The 15,726-nt window shown below is 46.5% G+C and overlaps 1 protein-coding gene across 3 annotated transcripts in view; it reads left to right on the top strand.

Annotated features, from left to right (window-relative positions):
• The window catches only part of LOC133442124 (protein IWS1 homolog), a 37,177-nt gene extending 27,643 nt beyond the window's left edge, over nt 1–9,534 (top strand). For 2 of the 3 annotated variants that reach the window (XM_061720070.1, XM_061720072.1), the window contains 3 exons: nt 1,125–1,181; nt 2,613–2,724; nt 8,832–9,534. In XM_061720070.1, the coding sequence (XP_061576054.1) occupies nt 1,125–1,181; nt 2,613–2,724; nt 8,832–8,957 (295 nt within the window). In that variant the 3' untranslated portion in view covers nt 8,958–9,534. Of the gene's footprint in view, nt 1–1,124; nt 1,182–2,612; nt 2,725–4,803; nt 4,964–8,831 lie in introns of all 3 variants that reach the window. The other variant, XM_061720071.1, reaches the window with a different exon arrangement.
• The last annotated feature ends 6,192 nt before the right edge of the window (nt 9,535–15,726 follow it).

The following is a 15,726-nucleotide window of genomic DNA, read 5'->3' as shown; positions in this document are numbered from 1 at the left end:
CAGCTAACAGAACCAGAACCAGTTCAGCTAACAGAACCAGAACCAGTTCAGCTAACAGAACCAGAACCAGAACCAGGTGTTTGTCTGTAACGGGGGGTCCGAGGCCCGGGTCTCTGTGTGGACCGGAACCAGGACTGTTTTAAACCCATCAGGCCTCCTGGCCCGGGTCGGCCCGGGTCGGTCTGGGTCGGTCCGGTCCGGCCCTGTGGGCCCGGTCCGGCCCTGTGGGCCCGGTCCGGCCCTGTGGGCCCGGTCCGGCCCTGTGGGCCCGGTTGGGCCCTGTGGGCCCGGTCCGGCCCACTAGCGGTGCTGTAGGCGCCAGCCGTCACGGTGCAGGTGGAGGTCGCCGTGGAAACGCCTGCATGTGTGTGTTTATGGGCCAGAGCTTTAGAAGCCCGGGTTCTGGCAGCTGCAGGTCCAGACCCGGTTCTGGCAGCTGCAGGTCCAGACCCGGTTCTGGTGGTTCCAGGTGTCAGACCCGGTTCTGGCAGCTGCAGGTCCAGACCCGGTTCTGGCAGCTGCAGGTCCAGACCCGGTTCTGGCAGCTGCAGGTCCAGACCCGGTTCTGGCAGCTGCAGGTCCAGACCCGGTTCTGGTGGTTCCAGGTGTCAGACCCGGTTCTGGCAGCTGCAGGTCCAGACCCGGTTCTGGCAGCTGCAGGTCCAGACCCGGTTCTGGCAGCTGCAGGTCCAGACCCGGTTCTGGCAGCTGCAGGTCCAGACCCGGTTCTGACAGCTGCAGGTCCAGACCCGGTTCTGACAGCTGCAGGTCCAGACCCGGTTCTGGTGGTTCCAGGTGTCAGACCCGGTTCTGGCAGCTGCAGGTCCAGACCCGGTTCTGGCAGCTGCAGGTCCAGACCCGGTTCTGGCAGCTGCAGGTCCAGACCCGGTTCTGGCAGCTGCAGGTCCAGACCCGGTTCTGGCAGCTGCAGGTCCAGACCCGGTTCTGGTGGTTCCAGGTGTCAGACCCGGTTCTGGTCCCTGAAGTCCAGGCCCAGTTGAGGCTCGTGCTGCTGCGTTTGAGAGGCTGGTTTGATTAACCCGCTACGGTAGCGCTGTGCTAACGGCCCGGCGCTGACGGGTTCTCCGGTTCTGACGGGTTCTCTGGTTCTCTTTGTTCTGCAGCTCGGGGGGACAGACGCCCCGGAGAGACCTGGAGAAGCAGCTGACGGGGGAGGAGAAGTAAGTCCTTCACCTCCACCTTCATCCCTCCATCATCCATCCCTCCTTCATCCCTCCATCTTCCCTCCTTCATCCATCCATCATCCCTCCATCATCCCTCCATCATCCCTCCATCATCCCTCCATCATCCCTCCATCATCCATCCATCATCCCTCCTTCATCCCTCCATCATCCATCCATCATCCCTCCTTCATCCCTCCATCATCCCTCCATCATCCCTCCATCATCCCTCCATCATCCCTCCATCATCCCTCCATCATCCCTCCATCATCCCTCCATCATCCCTCCATCATCCCTCCATCATCCCTCCATCATCCCTCCATCATCCCTCCATCATCCCTCCCTCCATCATCCATCCATCATCCCTCCATCATCCCTCCATCATCCCTCCTTCATCCCTCCATCATCCCTCCATCATCCCTCCATCATCCCTCCATCATCCCTCCATCTTCCCTCCATCATCCCTCCATCATCCCTCCATCATCCCTCCATCATCCCTCCATCATCCCTCCATCATCCCTCCATCATCCCTCCATCTTCCCTCCATCATCCCTCCATCATCCCTCCATCATCCCTCCATCATCCATCCATCATCCCTCCATCATCCATCCATCATCCATCCATCATCCCTCCATCATCCATCCATCATCCCTCCATCATCCCTCCATCATCCATCCATCATCCCTCCATCATCCCTCCATCATCCCTCCATCATCCCTCCATCTTCCCTCCATCATCCCTCCATCATCCCTCCATCATCCCTCCATCATCCCTCCATCATCCCTCCATCATCCCTCCATCATCCCTCCATCTTCCCTCCATCATCCCTCCATCATCCCTCCATCATCCCTCCATCATCCCTCCATCATCCATCCATCATCCATCCATCATCCATCCATCATCCATCCATCATCCCTCCATCCCTCCCTCCATCATCCATCCATCATCCATCCATCATCCATCCATCATCCCTCCATCATCCCTCCATCATCCCTCCATCATCCCTCCATCATCCCTCCATCATCCATCCATCATCCATCCATCATCCCTCCATCATCCCTCCATCATCCCTCCATCATCCCTCCATCATCCATCCATCATCCCTCCATCATCCCTCCCTCCATCATCCATCCATCATCCCTCCATCATCCCTCCATCATCCCTCCATCATCCCTCCATCATCCATCCATCATCCATCCATCATCCATCCATCATCCATCCATCATCCATCCATCATCCCTCCATCATCCATCCATCATCCATCCATCATCCATCCATCCCTCCCTCCATCATCCCTCCATCATCATCCCTCCATCATCCCTCCCTCCATCATCCATCCATCATCCATCCATCTTCCCTCCTCCATCATCCCTCCATCATCCATCCCTCCCCACTGCTGCACTAACTCCCCCCCTCTCTCTCTCTCCTCAGAGCGCTCCGCCCCGGTGACCCCGGGTTCTGTGCTCGGGCCCGGGTCCCCATGCCGTCCAACAAGGACTACGTGGTCCGGCCCAAGTGGAACGTGGAGGGAGAGTCCACCAGGGTGAGTCTGGTCCTGGTCCTGATGTTCTGGTCCTGGTTCTGGTCCTGTAGTTTGATGTTACAGGAAGTAGTTTGATGTTACAGGAAGTAGTCTGATGTTACAGGAAGTAGTTTGATGTTACAGGAAGTAGTTTGATGTTACAGGAAGTAGTTTGATGTTACAGGAAGTAGTCTGATGTTACAGGAAGTAGTTTGATGTTACAGGAAGTAGTTTGATGTTACAGGAAGTAGTTTGATGTTACAGGAAGTAGTTTGATGTTACAGGAAGTAGTTTGTTACAGGAAGTAGTTTGATGTTACAGGAAGTAGTCTGATGTTACAGGAAGTAGTTTGATGTTACAGGAAGTAGTTTGTTACAGGAAGTAGTTTGATGTTACAGGAAGTAGTTTGTTACAGGAAGTAGTTTGATGTTACAGGAAGTAGTTTGTTACAGGAAGTAGTTTGATGTTACAGGAAGTAGTTTGTTACAGGAAGTAGTTTGATGTTACAGGAAGTAGTTTGTTACAGGAAGTAGTTTGATGTTACATGAAGTAGTTTGATGTAACAGGAAGTAGTTTGATGTTACAGGAAGTAGTTTGTTGTTACAGGAAGTAGTTTGATGTTACAGGAAGTAGTTTGATGTTACAGGAAGTAGTTTGATGTTACAGGAAGTAGTTTGATGTTACAGGAAGTAGTTTGATGTTACAGGAAGTAGTTTGTTACAGGAAGTAGTTTGATGTTACAGGAAGTAGTCTGATGTTACAGGAAGTAGTCTGATGTTACAGGAAGTAGTTTGATGTTACAGGAAGTAGTTTGTTACAGGAAGTAGTTTGATGTTACAGGAAGTAGTCTGATGTTACAGGAAGTAGTTTGTTACAGGAAGTAGTTTGATGTTACAGGAAGTAGTTTGTTACAGGAAGTAGTTTGATGTTACATGAAGTAGTTTGTTACAGGAAGTAGTTTGATGTTACAGGAAGTAGTTTGTTACAGGAAGTAGTTTGATGTTACAGGAAGTAGTTTGTTACAGGAAGTAGTTTGATGTTACATGAAGTAGTTTGATGTAACAGGAAGTAGTTTGATGTTACAGGAAGTAGTTTGTTGTTACAGGAAGTAGTTTGATGTTACAGGAAGTAGTTTGATGTTACAGGAAGTAGTTTGATGTTACAGGAAGTAGTTTGTTACAGGAAGTAGTTTGATGTTACAGGAAGTAGTTTGATGTTACAGGAAGTAGTTTGATGTTACAGGAAGTAGTTTGATGTTACAGGAAGTAGTTTGATGTTACAGGAAGTAGTTTGATGTTACAGGAAGTAGTTTGTTACAGGAAGTAGTTTGATGTTACAGGAAGTAGTCTGATGTTACAGGAAGTAGTTTGATGTTACAGGAAGTAGTTTGTTACAGGAAGTAGTTTGATGTTACAGGAAGTAGTCTGATGTTACAGGAAGTAGTTTGTTACAGGAAGTAGTTTGATGTTACAGGAAGTAGTTTGTTACAGGAAGTAGTTTGATGTTACATGAAGTAGTTTGATGTAACAGGAAGTAGTTTGATGTTACAGGAAGTAGTTTGATGTTACAGGAAGTAGTTTGTTGTTACAGGAAGTAGTTGTGACAAATATGTATAAAATAAACACAAACTACTTCTCATTTAAATGAATCAGGATTTATTTACACGAGAGTTAAAACATCATAAACAACAACTAAGTAAACATTAAACACAAACTTCAGATTATAAACGTGCGTGTGCCGGAGCAGACGCTTCTCCAGGCCCCGTCATGGAGGAGGCCTTAGCTAGTAGCTATCAGCTTGTAGCTAGTAGCTACCAGCTAGTAGCTAGTAGCTACCAGCTAGTAGCTAGTAGCTAGTAGCTGTTCATGCTCAGATAGGAGCTGTGATTGGTCCTTCACACACCTGCCACTCAGGTGAGGTCAGAGCTGAGCTGTGATTGGTCCATCAGCGTACTGAGCTGTGATTGGTCCTCAGGGCTTTAAGAAGGCCATACTGAGCTGTGATTGGTCCTCAGGGCGGCTTTAAGAAGGCCATGCTGAGCTGTGATTGGTCCTCAGGGCGGCTTTAAGAAGGCCATACTGAGCTGTGATTGGTCCTCAGGGCGGCTTTAAGAAGGCCATCAGCATGCTGGAGAAGCACAAGCGGCGCCTGGCCGAGGAGAGGAAGCGGCGGCGGCCGCAGGGCGCCGTGAAGATCAGCATCGAGGGCAACAGGATGCCCCTGTAGCTCCTGCAGCTCCGGCCTCCGCCTGCAGGGGGCAGTAAGTCCGTACGGCTGCATGGCGTGGCCTCTGGAGGATGCTAGCTGTAGGCTAGCAGGCTAGCAGTAATCCGGCTGTGGTTCCGTCTGAGCTAACCTGTTTTTAGCTAACCCGTTTTTAGCTAACCTGTTTTTAGCTAACCCGTGTTATGGACCTGGTGAAACACGGCGGGGGTTCGGTCTGAGCTAACCCGTTTTTAGCTAACCTGTTTTTAGCTAACCCGTGTTATGGACCTGGGTGAAACACGGCGGGGGTTCGGTCTGAGCTAACCCGTTTTTAGCTAACCCGTGTTATGGACCTGGGTGAAACACGGCGGGGGTTCGGTCTGAGCTAACCCGTTTTTAGCTAACCCGTGTTATGGACCTGGGTGAAACACGGCGGGGGTTCGGGGAGTTTTCCCATAGACGTATAAACGTAGACGCCCCTTCAGTGTTCTTCCCGCTGCTGCTGATACGTCACCGTCGCCGCCATGTTGGATGTTCAAGACTGTAAACTAATACAAGTACATGGACTTATTTTCATAAAGCATCTTTCTACAAAGAAATGTACGTTTTACGTCTCATTTATTCATTCACACACGCACTAATAAACTTGGAAACAGTTAGGACCAAATATAATATATTTAATTTTCTCAGATGGTAAAAATAAGAACTTTATTGATCCACATAGGAGTAATTCATGTTATATCAGCTATAGAGAACAAAACTATATATATCCCCCTCACAAAAACAATAAAAATACAGAAACATATTCTCATCAACAAAGCATATTTAAAATGTTTCAAATAACAAAATAACATATTTGAACCATTTTTCAGACAATAAAATAACTGAAATAAATCTGAAAAATGGTTCAAATATGTTATTTTGTTATTTGAAAATTTTTAAATTTGTTTTGTTGATGAGAAAATATCTTTCTCTATTTTTCTTATTTTTGTGAGGGGGATATATATAGTTTTTCGGCACTACCTTGTTCTCTATAGCTGATATAACATGAATTACTCCTATGTGGGATCAATAAAGTTCTTATTTTTACCATCTGAGAAAATTAAATATATTATATTTGGTCCTAACTGTTTCCAAGTATATTAGTGCGTGTGTGAATGAATAAATGAGACGTAAAACGTACATTTCTTTGTAGAAAGACTTTATGAAAATAAGTCCATTTACTTGTATTAGTTTACAGTCTTGAACATCCAACATGGCGGCGACGTTGACGTACGGCTCAGCGGCCGACGGGGCGGATACGTTTGTCGTCCGGCCTCCTCCACGTTTCCCTCCTGTCCTGCATGATCCTGCACGCCGGTGTTCTGTCCGTCCACGCTAACCGTCCACGCTAACCGTCCAGAACTGCTACTTTGTGGTTTTGCCCGCACTCGATTTTCCAAGTTTGATTGCCCAGAATTCCTGCATCCCTTCAGTGTGTGCCTTTACTTTTATTTCTTCTTATTTTATACTTATTATCAATCCAAAAACGGAGCGGAGTGGGCTAGTGGTCGGGGCTTCAATTCAATTCAATTCAATTTTATTTATATAGCGTCTAATACAACAGAGTTGTCTCTAGACGCTTTACAGAGACCCATACCCAGAACATGACCCCCGAGCAGTTATTACATAAACAATGGCAGGTAAAAACTCCCCTAGTGGGAGAAAAACCTTAAGCCAAACAGTGGCAAGGAAAAACTCCCCTTTAGGAGGAAGAAACCTTGAGCAGGACCAGGCTCATCAGGGGGGACCCTCCTGCCGAGGGCCAGACTGGTGGGTCAGGGACGGCAACAGCACAGCAGGCAGGTGGAAGCAGCAACGGGATGACCGGGGGTGGGGACCGCAGGCCAGCACGCAGCTCCCGAAGCTCCGGCCCAATCAGCAAGTCCCAGGTTGGGGTGCAGGGTCAGGAAAAGACTTGTGCTCCGTAATGCAAGCTACAAGCCACCCACGACCACCTGCAGGTTCCGGTGTCCGGCAGAGGATGCTGCAACATGGACAAAAGAGAGAAAAGGGAGGAGAAGGGGGGGCCAGCACAAGAAACTACAGGAGCGACTCTAACACACTAGAGTTTACACTACCTAGAGATTTACCAACACCAGCTAGAGCAGTGATTCTTAACCATAGGGCCGCGGCCCACACTTGGGCCGCGAGCGCCCTCTAGAGGGCCGCAAAAAAAATTCAGTTTTGTAAGTGTGGGCCGCGAGGGCCGTGGGACTGCATAGCAACTCCCGACCAAATGAGGAGAAGACACTCAGCTAGCTGTACGTGTAATAGTAAGAGAAATGGTGTGTATTTATAGAGAAAATCATTTATTTTGCACAGAGTAGGTTTAGATCCACCAGGATCAGGGATTCTACGGCGTAGGCTCTGCGTCGATTTAACGCGGAACCATAATTCAGGCTTAAGGCGGACGTAATTGAAGCCACCATGAGAAGGGGGGCGAAGGGGAAGGGGGGCGTGATTTGCCAGTGATTGCCCGGCGGCGGATCCGTGGCGGGACACCTGGGGCGGACGGGGAGACCTGGGGCTCGCTGCCGAGAAGGAGACGAGACTCCCACGGGAGCTGCCCCGCAGAGCCGAAGGAACCTCCCGGCTGAGCGGGAGCCGACGCGTCCCCGCGGCTGCGGCAGCCGACCTCCGTCGTTACTGCTGCAGGATGGTAGATGCATGGGCTGAAGTGTCTGCTGGACTGGACTGTTGTTCGGGCTTTCGCAAAAGTATCGGAAAGTGACTGGGCTGCAGCGCGCACACTTGTATGCTTGTGTGTGTGTGTTGTTGTAAGGCGGCGCTCCGTGTGTGTGTTGACGGCAGGAAAGTTCAACCCGGAATGGACAAATTCATCCTGGTTCAGTCTTCCCACTGGGACAAAACCAGTGTCTCAAACGTTCAGAGACCGTGGCGTTCAAAGTGGGAAAGTGAAACGACACTGAAACAAAACACATGTTTTTCATCAAACATATCCACTCAAGTCTGAACTGAAGTCACAGAAAATAAGCTGAGCATTTTAAAACATGTTTGGGTCCAGATACAGCTGTGAAGCAGCTTTCTCCACAATGAACATAATTAAAACTAAATATCGTTCCAGGTTCATCAATGAGCACCTTCTCATGCACATGAGAACCTGAAACCATCCAGCCCAGATTTAAAGTCCTGACAGGAGAAGTTAGAGCTCAGTTCTCTCACTGAACAACAGAAAGTGGGGGCATAAGATTATAAGAGGGGAAGAAAGAAAAACTGCAAAACTGTTAAATTGTTAAGATGTGTTTATATTAATTTAGTATAAAAATGTGTTGAGACAATTAACAAAGAAAAGGGGAAATTCAAACTGCTGGTAAAGAAATAAAATAAGATAGCATTTGAAAAATAAAATAAAATCAATTTTATTTTTAAGAGAAAAAAATATGTTTAATTCAAGTTAAACATGTTAATTGGCAAATATTTTTGAAATGTTCTTTTTTTAATATAACAGTCAGACGCAGATGTTGATACAACTATGAGGCTACTTGAATATATACACACACACACACACACACACACACACATATATATATATATATATATATATATATATATATATATATATATATATATATATATATATATATATATATATATATATATATATATATATATAATAATGTTCTGGACCTTCGCTTGAGTAAATTTTCTCTAAATGGACTTAAAGTTGAATACCCCTGCTATACAATGTTAATATTTAATGGGCCCCGGGCCACTCTGTACTGAAAAAATTGGGCCCCAAGGTCAGAAAGGTTAAGAACCCCTGAGCTAGAGGTTTACTAAACACTAACTATAGGCTTTACTGATAGCATCGGGCTCATGATCCGAAGGTCGTGGGTTTGAACATGTTTCTCCTCCCGCAGAATCCCATGAAGAAGGGCATGTCCCGCGTGGACAAACAGATGCGCCGCTTCGCCGACATCCGCCGCCTGACCAAGCCGGGCCACGCCGTGAAGATCAGCGTGGAGGGAAACCGGATGCCGCTCTGATGTTATCACCGCTATTTTTTAGAATTTATTCCTTTCCTTTTTTTAGTACTTTGTGTGAGAACCGGTCCCGGTTTGTTGAACCGGTCCCGGTTTGTTGAACTGGTCCCGGTTTGCTGAACCGGTCCCGGTTTGCTGAACCGGTCCCGGTTTGTTGAACTGGTCCCGGTTTGCTGAACCGGTCCCGGTTTGTTGAACTGGTCCCGGTTTGCTGAACCGGTCCCGGTTTGTTGAACCGGTCCCGGTTTGTTGAACTGGTCCCGGTTTGCTGAACCGGTCCCGGTTTGTTGAACCGGTCCCGGTTTGTTGAACTGGTCCCGGTTTGCTGAACCGGTCCCGGTTTGCTGAACCGGTCCCGGTTTGTCGAACCGGTCCCGGTTTGCTGAACCGGTCCCGGTTTGCTGAACCGGTCCCGGTTTGTTGAACCGGTCCCGGTTTTGTGAGACCGGTCCCGGTTTTGTGAGACCGGTCCCGCGAGTCCTCCTCAGGTCCAGCTCTGCCTTACCGAGGACTCGGGTCAGAATGTGAATATCTGCTGTAATTTACCTGGTCCTTCACAATAAAACTCTCTGACGTCCAGGACGCCCTGCTCTTTATTCCTGCTAATGCTTTAGCGTAGCCGCCTAGCCCGCTCCTTCATTCAGCTGCTGCTGCTTTAGCGTAGCCGCCTAGCCCGCTCCTTCATTCAGCTGCTGCTGCTTTAGCGTAGCCGCCTAGCCCGCTCCTTCATTCAGCTGCTGGTGCTTTAGCGTAGCCGCCTAGCCCGCTCCTTCATTCCTGCTGCTGCTGCTTTAGCGTAGCCGCCTAGCCCGCTCCTTCATTCAGCTGCTGGTTCTTTAGCGTAGCCGCCTAGCCCGCTCCTTCATTCAGCTGCTGCTGCTTTAGCGTAGCCGCCTAGCCCGCTCCTTCATTCAGCTGTTGGTGCTTTAGCGTAGCCGCCTAGCCCGCTCCTTCATTCAGCTGTTGGTGCTTTAGCGTAGCCGCCTAGCCCGCTCCTTCATTCAGCTGTTGGTGCTTTAGCGTAGCCGCCTAGCCCGCTCCTTCATTCAGCTGCTGCTGCTTTAGCGTAGCCGCCTAGCCCGCTCCTTCATTCAGCTGCTGGTGCTTTAGCGTAGCCGCCTAGCCCGCTCCTTCATTCAGCTGCTGGTGCTTTAGCGTAGCCGCCTAGCCCGCTCCTTCATTCAGCTGTTGGTGCTTTAGCGTAGCCGCCTAGCCCGCTCCTTCATTCCTGCTGCTGCTACTTTAGCGTAGCCGCCTAGCCCGCTCCTTCATTCCTGCTGCTGCTGCTTTAGCGTAGCCGCCTAGCCCGCTCCTTCATTCCTGCTGCTGCTGCTTTAGCGTAGCCGCCTAGCCCGCTCCTTCATTCAGCTGCTGGTGCTTTAGCGTAGCCGCCTAGCCCGCTCCTTCATTCAGCTGCTGGTGCTTTAGCGTAGCCGCCTAGCCCGCTCCTTCATTCAGCTGCTGGTGCTTTAGCGTAGCCGCCTAGCCCGCTCCTTCATTCCTGCTGCTGCTGCTTTAGCGTAGCCGCCTAGCCCGCTCCTTCATTCCTGCTGCTGCTGCTTTAGCGTAGCCGCCTAGCCCGCTCCTTCATTCAGCTGCTGCTGCTTTAGCGTAGCCGCCTAGCCCGCTCCTTCATTCAGCTGCTGGTGCTTTAGCGTAGCCGCCTAGCCCGCTCTTTATTCAGCTGCTGGTGCTTTAGCGTAGCCGCCTAGCCCGCTCCTTCATTCAGCTGCTGGTGCTTTAGCGTAGCCGCCTAGCCCGCCCCTTCATTCAGCTGCTGGTGCTTTAGCGTAGCCGCCTAGCCCGCTCCTTCATTCAGCTGCTGGTGCTTTAGCGTAGCCGCCACAACGTCAACTTAATCAGTTCATTATGTCACTCTGCTGTTAGCTGGTGCTAGCAAGCATCGTGTCCAAGCTAGCATTCGGCTACGTTAACGTCTTCCACCTGACGACGTAGTTTAGCCTGATATGTGACTTCCACAGCCGACAGTTAGCTTCGTTAGCCTTGGTCCTCTCATTGGATGTTTCTGAAACGAACCACTTTTAGCTTCGTTTACGTTCCTAAATCAAAACCTAACGTTAGCAGCTGGTCTATTTCCCATTAATAGTAGTAGCATTAGCTTTAGTGTGATTCATTTATTTCATCAGAATCCCCACACAGCACATCCAAGTGATCGCCGTCGTGGCTCGAAACCCGGAGACTGTTGGGGGGGCTGATAAGAGGGGGGGCCGAGGAAGGCGTTGAAGTTGAGGGAAGTGTGTGTGTGTTTGTCAGTGCGTGTCTGTGACGCGGTAAGTCCGTGAACTTCTCCCAGAGCTGCTCTCAGCCAATGTCCTTGATGTTATCAGACGGCTCGGTCAGTTCTGAAACAGGTCCACAGATGTTCCTGAGAGGGGAGGGCTAGTGGGGGCAGAGTCACCTTTTTACATTCCACCAGGGAGATTGTGACCAGAGCGATCGGCCAAACCGCCCTGTCAAGGTCAGATTATAGAATCAACAATTATATTGAAAACAGACAGACTCAGTAATTTTCCGTCTGCCTTCAGTCTCTGGTTCATCAATGGCGACTCCAATCAGACGAATTTGTGATGAATTCCCGCCAAGCCGAGCTTCCAACTTCTCCAAGGTCTTATCCATCTTACCAATGAGCTCAAAGACGCCGCCAGCCTGAGATTCTGTTCAAGAATCACATCCAGCTTACGGCTTTGCTCCCCCAGCGTTAAAGTCTGAGTGTTGATCACCTTGCTTGATCCTTCAGCCACGTCCGGCAGCTCTGAAAGAGCCAGAACAGCTGTCGACCACTTACGCGTTTGTCGGTAGACCAGGAATCCCCCTCCTCCGATCAGGAGAAATCCTGCTATCATAAATCCAATTATGAAGCATCTTCAACGTCCTCGACAGACAGAATCACCAAACACAACGGTTTCCAATGTTTCCAGGAATCCATTGTGTATCCAGTAAAAAACATCCCATGGGGGCAGGAGGGCTCCCTTACCCCCTGACTTCTGGTTGTGCTGAGAGACCAGTTAATCAATTCCATGATTGTAGAGTTTAGGAGTGAAAAAGAGAGACTCTGAAGACGAGACAGGACTAAAGCAGCAGCAGATAGATAAGGGAGAGGAGCAGAGAAGCGTCCGCCTTCACCGAGAGCCTGAAGAAGGAAAAGTCAGTATCTCAGTCAAGAAAGTTAGCAAATGTTAGCCAGGTAATGTTAACCAGCTAATGCTAGTGAGATCATTTCAACCAGCTACTGTTAGCCTGAGTTAGCAGTTGGCTTCCTTAAGGAACTCAAGAAAAGAAATGAGCCCGCTCCGTCATTTAGCTGCTGGTGGAAACACGTTGGTGCTTTAGCGTAGCCGCCACGACACCGACTTAATCAGTTCAAATATGTCACTGTTCTGTTAGCTGGTGCTAGCAAGCACCGTGTCCAAGCTAGCATTCGGCTACGTTAACGTCTTCAACCTGACGACGTACTTTAGCCTGATGTGTGACTTCATTAGTAGCTTTGTTAGCTTTGGTCCGTCCTGGTTGGATGTTTCTGAAACAAACCACTTTTAGCTTCGTTGACGGTTCGTTTACGTTCCAAATTCAAATCAATAGCTATGCTAGCAGCTAGCTGCATTAGCTTTACCTCAGTCATGAAGTTAGCAAATGTTAGCCAGCTTATGTAAGCAAGCTAACATTAGCCAGCTAATGCTAGTGAGCTAATGTTAACCAGCTAATGGTGGTGAGGTCATTTTAACAGGCCAATGCCAACCAGCTAATGTTAGCAAGCTAACATTAGCCAGCTAATGCTAGTGAGCTAATGTTAACCAGCTAATGGTGGTGAGGTAATTTTTAACAGGCCAATGCTAACCAGCTAATAAAAAAAAAGCCAGCAAATGTTAACCGGCTAATTTTAGTGAGCTAATGTTAGCCAGAGTTAGCAGTTGTCTTCATGAATTAAGTAATTAGCCTACGTTGTTTCAATGTTTGTTCAAAACTAACAAAAGTTCTTGGTTGGTTGTTAAACATTTCTGTCTGGAATCTAAAATGAAACGTTGCTAACTATCTTATATTTCTAATTGGTCATTAATGTTTCAGCTCGGCTCACTTTAGTTCCCCAAATTATTTATTTGTCCAATTAGCAACATTAGCTTTACTGTGATGGTTTAGTTTCCATCAGTCTCCGTTAATGCTAGCATTAAAACTAAAACGTGCTGAAGAACGACTGATAACTCGTTCTTCAGCGTCACTTCAGAGCTAAGAACGCTAACGTTAGAGAATTTATCGGCAACAAAGTTCGTAAACGGTAAATAACGCTGCGCTGGCCGTTATATCTAAAAAAAAAAATTCACATTTTTCATCAGTGTCAGATTATTTACTATATAATTTTGATTAATATATATTTATATATATATATATATATATATATATATATATATATATATATATATATATACTTGGACAGAACAAATCTGATCAGGTGAGCTGTTTAGTTTCTTCATTAAAGGTTTTATTGATCAGTAAAGCCTCAAACATTGATCATCATTCCCAGTTTTCCAGCTGAAATCCGGATCCGTCCGTCTCCTAGAAACAACAGTCGCTAATCTTTTTAAACATTTCGTCTTTATTCATCAAACTCGTGCAGACAGAAGTTTTTCTGACGGAACCAGCAGGACGTCAACGTTTCTACGTATTCATCACATTCACAGGCCCATCGTTAAGTTTTCCCCGGATCAATGGCGTGTCTGAGAACTGAGGAACATCTGGATGTTTTCCTGGATGAAGGAGCGAAGGATTCCCGCTCCGGTTTTCCTACGTTCCCGTCAGAGGCCGAGGCCTCCCGGCCAGCAGGGGGCGCCACCAACGGCATCATGGAGAAAAACAGGCAGCGGTTCTCATTTGTTGAGTATTTGACGTGGAGGTGTTTGTGCCACAGCGGGTTAGCTTGGCTGTCTAGTTATCGAAGGGTTATTCATCATTTTATTAATAATTAATAAAGTCGACCATTTATCAAATTGAATGACCAATATGATAAATAAAATCCTCGGGGCACCACCCTGTTCCTTAAGCAGGGAAATGATAACTTTCACAGCAGAATATCAGTCTCAGAAATGAAGATTTCACCGTCTGGGGCGTCGTATGAAAACGCTTTTCTTGCAAATTTAGGATTTCAGCATCTTTTTCTTGAAAATTTGCAAATTTTTGAAGTCTGAAAATCAGTTTTTTTTTGTTTGCAGATTTATAAAAATTTGAATTATTTAAAAAAAATATTTTATTATTAAATTACTTCTTTCAAATGTACATGTTTGTAAAGTCGGATATTGAGACATTTTTTTTTCCAAATTTCTTTGTAAAATCCCAAATTTTCTAACATCACACGTTTGAGTTTTTTCCAGCAGATTAACACGTTTTAATGTGATGTTTTTCTGGACTTTAGCTAATTTAAAGGCAGAAAGTCTGAGGTTTGTGAAGTTTCTGAAGGTTTTCTTGCAATTTTGTGAGTTTAAGCGTGAAAGTTTTTTGTTTATAAACCCACAATTCTGAGGGGCTTTTTTTTTGTGCAAATGAGTTTATAAAAGTAAAAAAACTTTTTTTAATTTCAGGTCTATAAACTCAGAAATTGTAAAAAGTCTGACGTTTTGAGTTTCTTTCAAATTTGTGAGTTTAAACCAGAAAGTCAGAAGTTTTTTCTTGCAAATTAAACACTTTTAAACTCAGAGATTCAGAATTTCCTCCTCTTATTTTTAAATAAGTGTCTTTGGACTTCCAGCTCCAGCCGATAACGGATCAATACTTCCTCTCTGATCATCAGTTTGAACCTCCGTCGTCGGTTGGTTAAACATTTCTGTCTGGAATCTAAAATGAAACGTTGCTAAGTATCTTATTCTCCTAATTAGTCTTCTCTGTTTCAGCTCTGCTCACTTTAGTTCCCCAAATTATTTCTTTGTGCGATTAGCGACATTAGCTTCAGTGTGATGGGTTTAATTTCCATCAGTCTGTGTCTAACGTTAGCGTCCAGCTACACGAGTAAAACTGAGGCCCCGTTTCCACGGAGCAGAAACGCTGGTGTTTTCATGAGTTTTGGTCGTTCGTTTACACGAAAACGAAGCTCAAATTCACCAAAAACCATCATTTCTGAAAACTCCGACCAAAGTGGAGGTTTTTAACGTTTGCTTGTAAACGGAGAGAAACGGAGTGTTTGGTTTGGAGTGACAGAGAAGTGGAGTTACTTTTAAGTGTGACGTTAGAATATAAAACAGGTAAAATACTAGAAAATATTGACGGTTACAAACTAATTGTAACCACAGGTGTCACTCATGACGCTGGTGACGTTTCTGTCTCATAATGTGACGTTCTGAAGAATAAATGTCCGTTTCTCTCCGTTTACAAGCAAACGTGAAGACGGAGGTTTGAAAAATCTACACTTTGGCCGGAGTTTTCAGAAATGATGGTTTTTGGTGAATTTGAGCTTCGTTTTCCTGTAAACGAACGGAGAAAACTCATGAAAACACCAGCGTTTTTACTACGTGGAAACGGGGCCTCAAAGAGGGAGATTTATTCATGTATTTTTCTTCTGCAGGTATGTTTCCTTGGTCAAATGAATTGTTTTCATTGTGTTTAGCCCATATATATATATATATATATATATATATATATATATATATATATATATATATATGTGTATGTATATATATATATATGTACAGGGTTTGGTTTTGATGGTTGGGTGTCACTGTTCCCATATTGGCTGTTATAATTTAAGATTTACTCATTAAAAATAGTATTT

This window comes from Cololabis saira, chromosome 4 (assembly GCF_033807715.1).
Source record: "Cololabis saira isolate AMF1-May2022 chromosome 4, fColSai1.1, whole genome shotgun sequence".
In the NCBI taxonomy this organism is placed as follows: domain Eukaryota; kingdom Metazoa; phylum Chordata; class Actinopteri; order Beloniformes; family Belonidae; genus Cololabis; species Cololabis saira.
Note: the sequence above shows the minus strand (reverse complement) of the source record. Positions and strands in the feature narration are given on the sequence as shown.